At 42.1% G+C, this 14097-nt stretch overlaps 1 protein-coding gene across 1 annotated transcript in view; it reads right to left on the reverse strand.

Moving 5' to 3' along the window:
- Positions 1-577: 577 nt before the first annotated feature.
- kcnd2 (potassium voltage-gated channel, Shal-related subfamily, member 2) overlaps positions 578-14097 on the reverse strand; it is a 501482-nt gene continuing 487962 nt past the window's right edge. The window contains exons 6-7 of the mRNA XM_060903688.1: positions 10266-10504; positions 578-758 (exon numbers count right to left, since the gene is read on the reverse strand). Of these exons, the coding sequence (XP_060759671.1) occupies positions 578-758; positions 10266-10504 (420 nt within the window). The remainder of the gene's footprint in view (positions 759-10265; positions 10505-14097) is intronic.

Genomic DNA, 14097 nt, shown 5'->3' on the forward strand with positions numbered 1-14097 from the left:
TCACACACAACCTTAAAAACCTCGATTTTTTTTTTGTAGTGTCAAATATCAAAAGGAACTCTGTTCTAGTAGATCTTTCTAAAAGCACGGTAAATAGCCTCAAGTAAAACTAGGACCCCAGAAAGACACCCGATACCTAAAGAACGCCCGAAAATATACCCAAATATGCATTGAATTTCTGTTGCATACTCCGCTTCAAATCATTCTGTCCACTACCAAATTTAAGACGACAAATGTAAAGACACACAATACTCCAAAAACTGTAACAAGCATGGAAATTATGGTCGTAATTTATGGTCCCTTTCTGTGGGTAAGCCCTGGTGCTTGGCATTATGGGCCCAGACGGCTCTTATGTCCAAGCGCAAAGAAGAAGGGCTGAAATAAAGGGTTCTGATCGTAGCCTTAGTCTCTGCAGTGGCTCCTCCTATCCACCAGAAGGTGCTCTCACTCTCTCTCTCTCTCTCTCTCTCTCTCTTTCTCTCTCAGTCTCTCTCCAATCCCATCCTCCTCCAGCATCTGCTCGCTGAATGAAAGAGGGGAAAAAATAAACACCAAGCTGATTGGTCTTAATGTAGGTCTATAGAGCTGATACGCGGACAATGTTGCTCTGCAAGAAGTCAGGCGAACTGGCCGAATCTCTGCCCTCTGGCGTGGTGATGGGCGGAGTCGGCACGCTGATGACCGCTGCCGTGATGTAGGGCTGTTGCTCCGAGTTCAACGGCATCGTCTCCTCGAATTTAGCATTCAGACTGGAGCGGCTGCACAGGGACACAGACAGAAAGACAGAGCTCTTGTTAGGGTTATTGCATCATAAAATATAAGAGCCTATAAGGAGTCAGAATGCAAATAAAATTTGCATATTCATAGAATCTGGCGTTCTGATGAGAATAAAAGTGCCCGGTTTCTGTATCTTTTTCTGTTTCTGTTCACTTTAGTTTTATATTTTTGTGGAAAGGTTAGCACATCAAGCAAAACAAGCAACTGTAATCGCTTTATGTTCATAATAATAATAATAATAATAATAATAATAATAATAATTTAATGATCATCAGATCACACATGTAATGTGCTGTTGGAAGACGTGATAGTGAGTCATGCCATTAAAGCATCCCAGAATTGATCTGAATTGAGCTGTTAGATAGAAGTGAGAGAAGACAGATGCAAAAGGCAGAAGCAGAGAGAGAGAGAGAGAGAGAGAGATATATTCTCCCAGCTGTCGGTTGGACCACACAGGCGAGTTAGTGGGTGCCGCAGCTGGAGCTGTCCTGGATTCCAGCAGCATGAGTCAATATGGAAACACTGCTCCCACTCTTAAATACCACACACTCCTAAATACCACGCACTCCTTTCACAAGACACAATACTGATACACTGTTTAGCATCGCTAGCATATGGCAGTGTGACAATCACCATAATCTAACATTGTGCCCAACCAAAAGTGCATGAGTCAGACGTTCATTGGCTGATCCATGGTCTTATTTCCAATGCAAAAACCCTTCACTTCACTTCAGCGAGAAGAAACACAATGGGATGTGCTGTTACAGGAAAATAATCAACAATGGAGTTACTGTTAACACCCCAAAGTGTCCCAGCGTATTTTACTCTATGGACTTCCGCTGGTGTTGCTAAAAGTTTAATATGTGTTACACTGTGTTTAGATCGTTATAGTGGACCCAAGACTCCATATTTGTATGATAAATTGTGGTATTTATATGCTAGAAACTGAGGCATACAGTGGTGCTTGAAAGTTTGTGAACCCTTTAGAATTTTCTATATTTCTGCATAAATATGACCCAAAACATCATCAGATTTTCACACAAGTCCTAAAAGTAGATAAAGAGAACCCAGTTAAACAAATGAGACAAAAATATTATACTTGGTCATTTATTTATTGAGGAAAAATGATCCAATATTACATATCTGTGAGTGGCAAAAGTATGTGAACCTCTAGGATTAGCAGTTAATTTGAAGGTGAAATTAGAGTCAGGTGTTTTCAATCAATGGGATGACAATCAGGTGTGAGTGGGCACCCTGTTTTATTTAAAGAACAGGGATCTATCAAAGTCTGATCTTCACAACACGTTTGTGGAAGTGTATCATGGGACAAACAAAGGAGATTTCTGAGGACCTCAGAAAAAGCGTTGTTGATGCTCATCAGGCTGGAAAAGGTTACAAAACCATCTCTAAAGAGTTTGGACTCCACCAATCCACAGTCAGACAGATTGTGTACAAATGGAGGAAATTCAAGACCATTGTTACCCTCCCCAGGAGTGGTCGACCAACAAAGATCACTCCAAGAGCAAGGGTGTAACAGTCGGCAAGGTCACAAAGGACCCCAGGGTAACTTCTAAGCAACTGAAGGCCTCTCTCACATTGGCTAATGTTAATGTTCATGAGTCCACCATCAGGAGAACACTGAACAACAATGGTGTGCATGGCAGGGTTGTAAGGAGAAAGCCACTGCTCTCCAAAAAACTTGCTGCTTGTCTACAGTTTGCTAAAGATCACATGGACAAGCCAGAAGGCTATTGGAAAAATGTTTTGTGGATGGATGAGACCAAAATAGAACTTTTTGGTTTAAATGAAAAGCGTTATGTTTGGAGAAAGGAAAACACTGCATTCCAGCATAAGAACCTTATCCCATCTGTGAAACATGGTGGTGGTAGTATTGTGTTTTGGGCCTGTTTTGCTGCATCTGGGCCAGGACGGCTTGCCATTATTGATGGAGCAATGAATTCTGAAATATACCAGCGAATTCTAAAGGAAAATGTCAGGACATCTGTCCATGAACTGAATTTCAAAAGAAGGTGGGTCATGCAGCAAGACAACGACCCTAAGCACACAATTCGTTCTACCAAAGAATGGTTAAAGATGAATAAAGTTAATGTTTTGGAATGGCCAAGTCAAAGTCCTGACCTTAATCCAATTGAAATGTTGTCGAAGGACCTGAAGCGAGCAGTTCATGTGAGGAAACCCACCAACATCCCAGAGTTGAAGCTGTTCTGTACGGAGGAATGGGCTAAAATTCTTCCAAGCCAGTGTGCAGGACTGATCAACAGTTACCGGAAATGTTTAGTTGCAGTTATTGCTGCACAAGGGGGCACACCAGATATTGAAAGCAAAGGTTCACATACTTTTCCCACTCACAGATATGTAATATTGGATCATTTTCCTCAATAAATAAATGACCAAGTATAATATTTTTGTCTCATTTGTTTAACTGGGTTCTCTTTATCTACTTTTAGGACTTGTGTGAAAATTTGATGATGTTTTAGGTCATATTTATGCAGAAATATAGAAAATTCTAAAGGGTTCACAAACTTTCAAGCACCACTGTACTTATTTTAAAACTGATAAATTCGGCAGTGTGAATGGTTGTCTGTGTCTCTGTGTCAGCTCTGTGATGACCTGGCGACTTGTCCAGGGTGTACCCCGCCTCTCGCCCATAGTCAGCTGGGATCAGCTCCAGCTTGCCTGCGACCCTGTAGGACAGGACAAGCAGCTACAGATAATGGATGGACGGATGGATAAATTCATCAAAAATGCTTGTAAAACTAGCATTTTTGTAAACAGACAATATAAACAGCTGAGTTGCTCCAAGCGACCGCTACCTGACGTCATATTTTTCAACAGAGCAGTGATGCGCCCTTTCATGTCATAGTACAGTGATGGGATCATCTGCCAGGGAAGAGTTGGAGATGGATGTAAGTGCAGAAGATAGTAGTTTTATTAATAGAAGTAAACACAGGCAAACAATCCAAAATGGCGAGCAGAGATCAAAAACGTATAACGAGCAACAGGGTCGGGTGAGGCACAATCAGACTATCACAGGAAGAGGCAGAATCAAAAATGAGGAAACAGGAAATCAGAGATCAGGAACCCGGGAGACTCCATCCATTATCTGTAACTGCTTATCCTGTGCAGGGTCGCGGGCAAACTGGAGCCTATCCCAGCTGACTATGGGCGTGAGGCAGGGTACACCCTGGACAAGTCGCCAGGTCATCACAGGGCTGACACATAGACACAGACAACCATTCACACTCACATTCACACCTACGGTCAATTTAGAGCCACCGATTAGCCTAACCTGCATGTCTTTGGAATGTAGGGGAAACCGGAGCACTCGGAGGAAACCCACGCAGACATGGGGAGAACATGCAAACTCCACACAGAAAGGTCCCAGTTGGCCAGTGGGCTTGAACCCAGAACCTTCTTGCTGTGAGGCGACAGTGCTAACAAGTACACCACCATGCCGCCCCTGGGAGACTCGATACAGGAAAATAAGGCTTGGTTATGTGTACAAACATAATGCAATACTTCGCACGGAGTGTGTGTTGACACAGTCTTTGTATAGGCACACTGATATGTCTTAATCCTATGCAGGTGTGTCTTGTTAACGGCGTGCATCTGAGAGTCCGCTCGGCATGCGCGTGCAGTCCAGATCGCACCCAAGACTCCTTCTGGTGCGCACACCAAAGTGCGCAGGTCTGACATCAACCAGGTGCACATACAGTATATTCTTTTCAAACACAAGGACACACTACACACACTTGGCCACACACACTTTCTGTAGATGATGTGAAATAAAGATTTTGCAGCGCAAGGTCTCATGTCTGAACCAGTTTCTGTCGGTAACCCTCTGCTACAGCTGATCAAGCACACTTGGCATTTTCTCTGTGGAAATGCAGTCTAGTTCCAGCTTGTGCTTTCTTTTTAGCATCATCATGGCATTTATATGCTACACAATGAGGCGTACTTATTTAAAAACAGATAAATCCAGTAAAAATACCTGTCAAAGTAGCAAAACTACGACGTAAACAGAGAATATAAACAGCCGAGTTGCTCCAAGCGACTGCTACCTGACGTCATCGTATACGTCACTACCGCAGGAAGCCCATCTGGCATTTTAAAGAAAATCCATTTTTCTCAAACATCATTTGGTCTCCAATAATGAATGTTTGATTTTTGAAATCTTTGACTATTTTTACTTCATATGAGTTTGAGAATGATTCCGCTGGAGGATCCCTTTAGGCGGCACGGTGGTGTAGTGGTTAGCACTGGTGCCTCACAACAAGAAGGTCCTGGGTTCGAGCCCCGTGGCTGACGAAGGCCTTTCTGTGTGGAGTTTGCATGTTGTCTGCGTGGGTTTCCTCCACAGTCTAAAGACATGCAGGTTAGGCTAAGTGGTGGCTCTAAGGCTACATCCACACGGCAACGAGATTTTATTAAAAAAAATATCGCGTCCACATGGGCAACGGATCAGTAAAATATCAGGTACATATGGCAACGCAATGCTTGCTGAAAACGATGCAATACACATGCCACACCTCTACGTGCGCTGTAAGACGGTCCCATCGGAGACACCAGAACAATAGAAGAAGTAGGACGCATGCGCATAAACCCCTTCTTCTACCCGGTGTGAAGCACTGTCAGGAACAAACACACAACAACAAGAAGAAGATGGCTGCGACTACGCGAGGAAATCGTGCCTTCTGTGTGTACAAATTAGTTTTATTAGTGTGCATAGTTTTATATAACTTAATTTTCTTATTGTGTGTGAACATTTTGAAAAGCATTTTTATATAATTTATATAACTTTTTATATTGTGTGTGAACATTTTGAAAAGCAGTCTTATCCAATAAAAAAAAGAAATTCAAGAAATGGTTCAGTTACTTGTTTATTTAAAAGAAAAGCTGTATACAAAAGTGAATGCAATGCAGTGGTTCATACAAAACAGCGAGAGTGCTGCTTGTTCTAGTCATGTGGTTGTGACGTCATCGTAAACAAATCCATTCTACTCATCCAGACGACTTCGCAACGACGCCGTTGCCAGATTTTTCCACTCTGGAACCTGTTCTCAAAAAATATCGTTTTGGGGCACCCAAAACGCCGGTGCCGTGTGGACGCCAGGCCGAAACGATAAACAATTTTATCAGATTCACCTGAATCCGTTGCCGTGTGGACAGGGCCTAAATTGACCGTAGGTACAGTGGTGCTTGAAAGTTTGTGAACCCTTTAGAATTTTCTATATTTCTGCATAAATATGACCTAAAACAACATCAGATTTTCACACAAGTCCTAAAAGTAGATAAAGAGACCCCAGTTAAACAAATGAGACAAAAATAGGATACTTTGTCATTTATTTATGGAGGAAAATGATCCAATATTACATATCAGTGAGTGGCAAAAGTATGTGAACCTTTGCTTTCATTATCTGGTGTGACCCCCTTGTGCAGCAATAACTGCAACTAAACATTTCCGGTAACTGTTGATCAGTCCTGCACACCGGCTTGGGGGAATTTTAGCCCATTCCTCCATACAGAACAGCTTCAACTCTGGGATGTTGGTGGGTTTCCTCACATGAACTGCTCGCTTCAGGTCCTTCCACAACATTTCGATTGGATTAAGGTCAGGACTTTGACTTGGCCATTCCAAAACATTTATTTTATTCTTCTTTAACCATTCTTTGGTAGAACAACTTGTGTGCTTAGGGTCATTGTCTTGCTGCATGACCCACCTTCTCTTGAGATTCAGTTCATGGACAGATGTCCTGACATTTTCTTTTAGAATTCGCTGGTATAATTCAGAATTCATTGTTCCATCAATGATGGCAAGCCATCCTGGCCCAGATGCTGCAAAACAGGCCCAAACCATGATACTACCACCACCATGTTTCACAGATGGGATAAGGCTCTTATGCTGGAATGCAGTGTTTTCCTTTCTCCAAACATAATGCTTCTCATTTAAAGCAAAAAGTTCTATTTTGGTCTCATCCGTCCACAAAATATTTTTCTAATAGACTTCTGGCTTGTCCACATGATCTTTAGGAAACTGCAGATGAGCAGCAATGTTCTTTTTGGAGAGCATTGGCTTTCTCCTTGCAACCCTGCCATGCACACCATTGTTGTTCAGTGTTCTCCTGATGATGGATTCATGAACATTAACATTAGCCAATGTGAGAGAGGCCTTCAGTTGCTTAGAAGTTACCCTGGGGTCCTTTGTGACCTCGCCGACTATTACACGCCTTGTTCTTGGAGTGATCTTTGTTGGTCGACCACTCCTGGGGAGGGTAACAATGGTCTTGAATTTCCTCCATTTGTACACAATCCGTCTGACTGTGGATTGGTGGAGTCCAAACTCTTTAGAGATGGTTTTGTAACCGTTTCCAGCCTGATGAGCATCAACAACGCTCTTTCTGAAGTCCTCAGAAATCTCCTTTGTTCGTGCCATGATACACTTCAACAAACATGTGTTGTGAAGATCAGACTTTGATAGATCCCTGTTCTTTAAATAAAACCCACTCACACCTGATTGTCATCCCATTAATTGAAAATACCTGACTCTAATTTCACCTTCAAATTAACTGCTAATCCTAGAGGTTCACATACTTTTGCCACTCACAGATATGTAATATTGGATCATTTTCCTCAATAAATAAATGACCAAGTATAATATTTTTGTTTCATTTGTTTAACTGAGTTCTCTTTATCTACTTTTAGGACTTGTGTGAAAATCTGATGATGTTTTAGGTCACATTTATGCAGAAATACAGAAAATTCTAAAGGGTTCACAAACTTTCAAGCACCACTGTATGAATATGAGTGTGAATGGTTGTTTGTCTCTATGTGTCAGCCCTGCGATGATCTGGCGACTTGTCCAGGGTGTACCCCGCCTCTCGCTCATAATCAGCTGGGATAGGCTCCAGCTTGCCCGCGACCCTGCACAAGATAAGCGATTACAGGTAATGGATGGATAAGCTAACTAATATACTTATTTTCATGTCGTAGCCCTTCCATCCACACCTATGCTAACGTTTGCTAATAACGCTTGCTAACTAGCTGTTACTAATCCAAACATAACTTATGAAAAAGAAAAGTTGATTAATGATGAAAAAATAAGTTGATTTGAGGTGAGTAGCATTCTTTATTTGTGTTAAAATATCAGCTAATGCAAGCTGTCAGAATGTTAGTACAACTATAATGTGTGTCATACAACTAGCACCATGGTTGCAATGAGGCACGAAATGGGCTTTTCAGTCATGTAAATGTAGCGTTAATGTTTCTGATGATTGTTCTTTAGAGTCTTCCTGATTCAGTCAGTGCTCAGTTCTCCAAAAAAAAAAAAGAATCAAGGGAACTGTTAAAGGGGAACTGAAGTCATTTTTAAACTTGCTTTATTTCTTAATTAACGTGTTATTCAATTACGTTTTCGGTTTTAGTAACCTTATATCGTGACTCGTATTGGCAATTAAATATTATACTTATCGGCCTATTCGGTTTTTAGCCATATTGAATTTAGTCGTTTGGTCCATGGCAGGGGCGGCACGGTGATGTAGTGGTTAGCGCTGTCGCCTCACAGCAAGAAGGTCCGGGTTCGAGCCCCGTGGCCGATGCGGGCCTTTCTATGCGGAGTTTGCATGTTCTCCCCGTGTCCGCGTGGGTTTCCTCCGGGTGCTCCGGTTTCCCCCACAGTCCAAAGACATGCAGGTTAGGTTAACTGGTGACTCTAAATTGACCGTAGGTGTGAATGTGAGTGTGAATGGTTGTCTGTGTCTATGTGTCAGCCCTGTGATGACCTGGCGACTTGTCCAGGGTGTACCCCGCCTTTCGCCCGTAGTCAGCTGGGATAGGCTCCAGCTTGCCTGCGACCCTGTAGAAGGATAAAGCGGCTAGAGATAATGAGATGAGAGGAGATGGTCCATGGCAGGCGTCGCTTATCCGCGCGATCTTCACGAGACTTGTGCGAGACTTTGAAACGTCAAGTGTCAGCCAGGTGTCAGTGCCGCCATTTTGAAAACTGTTTTCCAAACGAAATATTGCACAAAAACGAGTTTAAATGACGATTACTGCCTACTTTTTTTCAAACTTTCCTGATTGCTATCAAAACAAACAAAACTTCCGGCTTGATTACATCAGCATTCGAAAGAGGGCGCGTGTGTCTTTTGACAACGTTGGCAGATGTTGCCCAGTGTCCGAAATCGCTCAGCGTGACGGACTAGTGTCCGAAAGCGTTTTTTTTTTTCATTTTACCAATGAGCTCACTATACTGTCCTCTACATAGCAATTCCCCACATAGGGAGTAGTGAACGAGTGAGTGATTTCGGACACAGGGTCGGTCACTTTGATTTACGCTGTACGTTTTACTTCCGTCCTATGATGTCTCGCACAGGTCTCAATGAATCTTGCTTACGGCCGTTGCTTTGACATATGGACTGATATATTACAGAGCATATTTTAAACACTCATAACTTGCTATAGCAGTGACAAAATAGCTTTCAAAAATGCATTCCGATATTTAATAAAATGAGATAAATAGAATTTTGATAATAAAAAAATTGCCTTTAGTTCTCCTTTAGGCGGCACGGTGGTGTAGTGGTTAGCGCTGTCGCCTCACAGCAAGAAGGTCCTGGGTTCGAGCCCCGGGGCCGGCGAGGGCCTTTCTGTGTGGAGTTTGCATGTTCTCCCCGTGTCCGCGTGGGTTTCCTCCGGGTGCTCCGGTTTCCCCCACAGTCCAAAGACATGCAGGTTAGGTTAACTGGTGACTCTAAATTGACTGTAGGTGTGAATGTGAGTGCGAATGGTTGTCTGTGTCTATGTGTCAGCCCTGTGATGACCTGGCGACTTGTCCAGGGTGTACCCCGCCTTTCGCCCGTAGTCAGCTGGGATAGGCTCCAGCTTGCCTGCGACCCTGTAGAAGGATAAAGCGGCTAGAGATAATGAGATGAGTTCTCCTTTAAGTTTCATCATCAACTCTGGAAGTGAAAGCGTACTCGATGTGAACTAGTTTGACCCTGACTACACACACACACACACTGGGCATCCCTGATGAAAAATACAGCTTGTTCTAACCAGTTGCCAAAACACAGCCTGAGCTGATCAGACTGATGGATCATGTTCACCAGCTTGTGAGTGCTTTTACACAACAGTAAGGAAATTCGAAAACCCTCAAACATTTATTGATAAAGAGAGTCCAGTAATTACCGGTAGGATGCTGGAAATGAACTTACTAGCTGGCAAAGATGGTGTATTATTTTGACCAGCGTGACCTGTGTTTAAGCAGCAGGGAAGCTCAGTATCATATTCTAAACGCTCCAAATCCTCTGTCTCTGAGAGACGGAACAGCCTTCTGCATTTCTGACCTCTTCAACTTCATGTATCCGACGCTGTACTGTGTAAAGGTCACAACTGGCATGCTGATCATGTTGGTTACCATAATGAGCAAGTTACACACTGTTGTATGCCTGTGTACTTTCAGCTTGTGTTACCTGTTGCTGAGCGGCCTCTCTCTGATCTGGATGGTGCTGAGCTCCTGCACGCTGCCCCGGCGGCCGGCAGCCATGTTGGAGTTGGGTACGTTGAAGCTCTTGCGCTTGCTGCGGCGTGAACAACAGGTCAGGCCGTGAGGAGAGGAGGACAGGGAGGACGAGCGCGAGGTGGACGGCTTCACCATGGACACCTCCATGCAACTTGTCTCGTATGTATTCTCATCGACAAACTCGTGATTCTGAGAGATAGTTTGAAAGAAAAGTACAGGGTAAAGAAAGTTGTCTGTTTTTCGATACACTGATAACACATACCAGTCATTCTGGGGAGAGCGACTGCATCGACTAGTTGAATAAAATAACACATTTACTCGTCGCCCCTGAATAGTCGGGGGAGTAGAAGCAAGGCAGATGATAAAATACATGCAGGCAGATTAAAAAAAAAGAAATCAGGCTAAATATATTAGAGTGGCGGCTACAATTATCGACAGTCCATAATTATCGACACCTTTTCAGATTTACCGTACCAATAAAAAACAATTCTACAAAGGTGAGTTTCAGTTACAACAGTTATTATTGGTTAATTAATCAACCGGAAGCCCCGCCTCGCCCTTTGATCTTGTCGATTGATGACACAGCTCGTTACCTGAGATGGAATTTTCTTCAGCACAATCAGTAATTTGAGGAAAACCCAGATGTTATCATCGCAGGTGAGCATGGTGGAAAGGTCATGGACATGTTTTTACTGATCAAATTCACCGATATTTCATGATCTTCTTGTCGAAACCTACTTTGTTTCTTACTCTTTCATTTGACAGTCGCTGTTTTGTATCTAAACGCGTGTTTGAGAAGTCACGTGCGTGAGGTGTCGATAATAGTGATCACTTTCACTGGTGTCCACCATTATCGACACGCTGTGGAATTAAGGGACATTTACAACTGTTATGGATCGATCTTTGTGTAACGTTGTTGAAGTAGATGAACACTGCAAAACCCGATAAGGTCACTGAGCTCAAAAATTTACTGAAACCGATTACGTAAAAATTTTTGAGGTAAGTAACTTAAATTTTTTAAGGTAAGATTTCTTAAAAATTACAATCAAGTGTAACTATAGTGTAATTTTTAAGAAATCTTACCTTAAAAAATTTGTTACTTACCTCAAAAATTTTTACGTAATCAGTTTCAATAAAATTTTTGAGCTCAGTGACCTTATCGGGTTTTACAGTGAAGTACTTTAAAAAAATAAAAGTGCTGTGATTTATATATTTTTTTCTGATTCATAACAGAATGGGGGGCGGCACGGTGGTGTAGTGGTTAGCGCTGTCGCCTCACAGCAAGAAGGTCCGGGTTCGAGCCCCGTGGCCGGTGAGGGCCTTTCTGTGTGGAGTTTGCATGTTCTCCCTGTTTCTGCGTGCGTTTCCTCCGGGTGCTCCGGTTTCCCCCACAGTCCAAAGACATGCAGGTTAGGTTAACTGGTGACTCTAAATTGAGCGTAGGTGTGAATGTGAGTGTGAATGGTTGTCTGTGTCTATGTGTCAGCCCTGTGATGACCTGGCGACTTGTCCAGGGTGTACCCCGCCTTTCGCCCGTAGTCAGCTGGGATAGGCTCCAGCTTGCCTGCGACCCTGTAGAAGGATAAAGCGGCTAGAGATAATGAGATGAGATGAGATATCTACCACATATTACAATATCAGTAGACAGTTTATATTTTGGTTTGAGGAATGACATGCGACCTTTGACTTGGATTTTCACGTGGTTATAATGTCAATTCCCTGTTGATATTTATTGGTAAACTACAAAACTAGAAATTAATACAAACAACAATGAATGATTAACAAAATGTGATCTAAGAAAGTGGAACAAAAAGATTTTCTGATGCAGGTTAAACATTATCAGTTCATTTATTTACAAACATTAGAATTACTTTCTCGTTAACATAAGCATCGACATCGATATATTTATATAAAAGATATTTTGTACTAAATATAAGTCGATGCAAAACAAATTTTAAATAAAAACTATGTTTTGTTAACTTAATACCACATACCGATTATTTTTAATAGGTAATCATCTGGATGTCGATAATTGTAGAATGGTGTCAATAACTGTGGACAAAGGTGTTGATACAGTGGTGCTTGAAAGTTTGTGAACCCTTTAGAATTTTCTACATTTCTGCATAAATATGACCTAAAACAACATCAGATTTTCACACAAGTCCTAAAAGTAGATAAAGAGAACCCAGTTAAACAAATGAGGCAAAAATATTATACTTGGTCATTTATTTATTGAGGAAAATGATCCAATATTTCATATCTGTGAGTGGCAAAAGTATGTGAACCTGTGCTTTCAGTATCTGGTGTGACCCCCTTGTGCAGCAATAACTGCAACTAAACGTTTCCAGTAACTGTTGATCAGTCCTGCACACCGGCTTGGAGGAATTTTAGCCCGTTCCTCCGTACAGAACAGCTTCAACTCTGGGATGTTGGTGGGTTTCCTCACGTGAACTGTTTGCTTCAGATCCTTCCACAACATTTTGATTAGATTAAGGTCAGGACTTTGACTTGGCCATTCCAAAACATTAACTTTCTTCTTCTTTAACCATTCTTTGGTAGAACGACTTGTGTGCTTAGGGTCGTTGTCTTGCTGCATGACCCACCTTCTCTTGAGATTCAGTTCATGAACAGATGTCCTGACATTTTCCTTTAGAATTCGGTGGTATAATTCAGAATTCATTGTTTCATCAATGATGGCAAGCCGTCCTGGCCCAGATGCAGCAAAACAGGCCCAAACCATGATACCGCCACCACCATGTTTCACAGATGGGATAAGGTGCTTATGCTGGAATGCACTGTTTTCCTTTCTCCAAACATAACGCTTCTCATTTAAACCAAAAAGTTTTATTTTGGTCTCATCCGTCCACAAAAATGTTTCCAATCGCCTTCTGGCTTGTCCACGTGATCTTTAGCGAACTGCAGACGAGCAGCAATGTTCTTTTTGGAGAGCAGTGGCTTTCTCCTTGCAAACCTGCCATGCACACCATTGTTGTTCAGTGTTCTCCTGATGGTGGACTCATGAACATTAACATTAGCCAATGTGAGAGAGGCCTTCAGTTGCTTAGAAATTACCCTGGGGTCCTTTGTGACCTCGCCAACTATTATACGCCTTGCTCTTGGAGTGATCTTTGTTGGTCGACCACTCCTGGGGAGGGTAACAATGGTCTTGAATTTCCTCCATTTGTACACAATCTGTCTGACTGTGGATTGGTGGAGTCCAAACTCTTTAGAGATGGTTTTGTAACCTTTTCCAGCCTGATGAGCATCAACAACGCTTTTTCTGAGGTCCTCAGAAATCTCCTTTGTTCGTGACATGATACACTTCCACAAACATGTGTTGTGTAGATCAGACTTTGATAGATCCCTGTTCTTTAAATAAAACAGGGTGCCCCCACTCACACCTGATTATCATCCCATTGATTGAAAACACCTGACACTAATTTCATCCTTCAAATTAACTGCTAATCCTAGAGGTTCACATACTTTTGCCTCTCACAGATATGTAATACTGGATCATTTTCCTCAATAAATAAATGACCAAGTATAATATTTTTGTCTCATTTGTTTAACTGGGTTCTCTTTATCTACTTTTAGGACTTGTGTGAAAATCTGATGATGTTTTAGGTCATATTTATGCAGAAATATAGAAAATTCTAAAGGGTTCACAAACTTTCAAGCACCACTGTAATTGTGGAACGGTATCAAGTGATCTGATACGCTAAGTAATCGGTGAAACAACTCTTTTTTTTTTTTCCAGTGGAAGTTTGAGTAATTATTGCAAC

This window comes from Neoarius graeffei, chromosome 21 (genome assembly GCF_027579695.1).
Source record: "Neoarius graeffei isolate fNeoGra1 chromosome 21, fNeoGra1.pri, whole genome shotgun sequence".
Taxonomy (NCBI): Eukaryota; Metazoa; Chordata; class Actinopteri; order Siluriformes; family Ariidae; genus Neoarius; species Neoarius graeffei.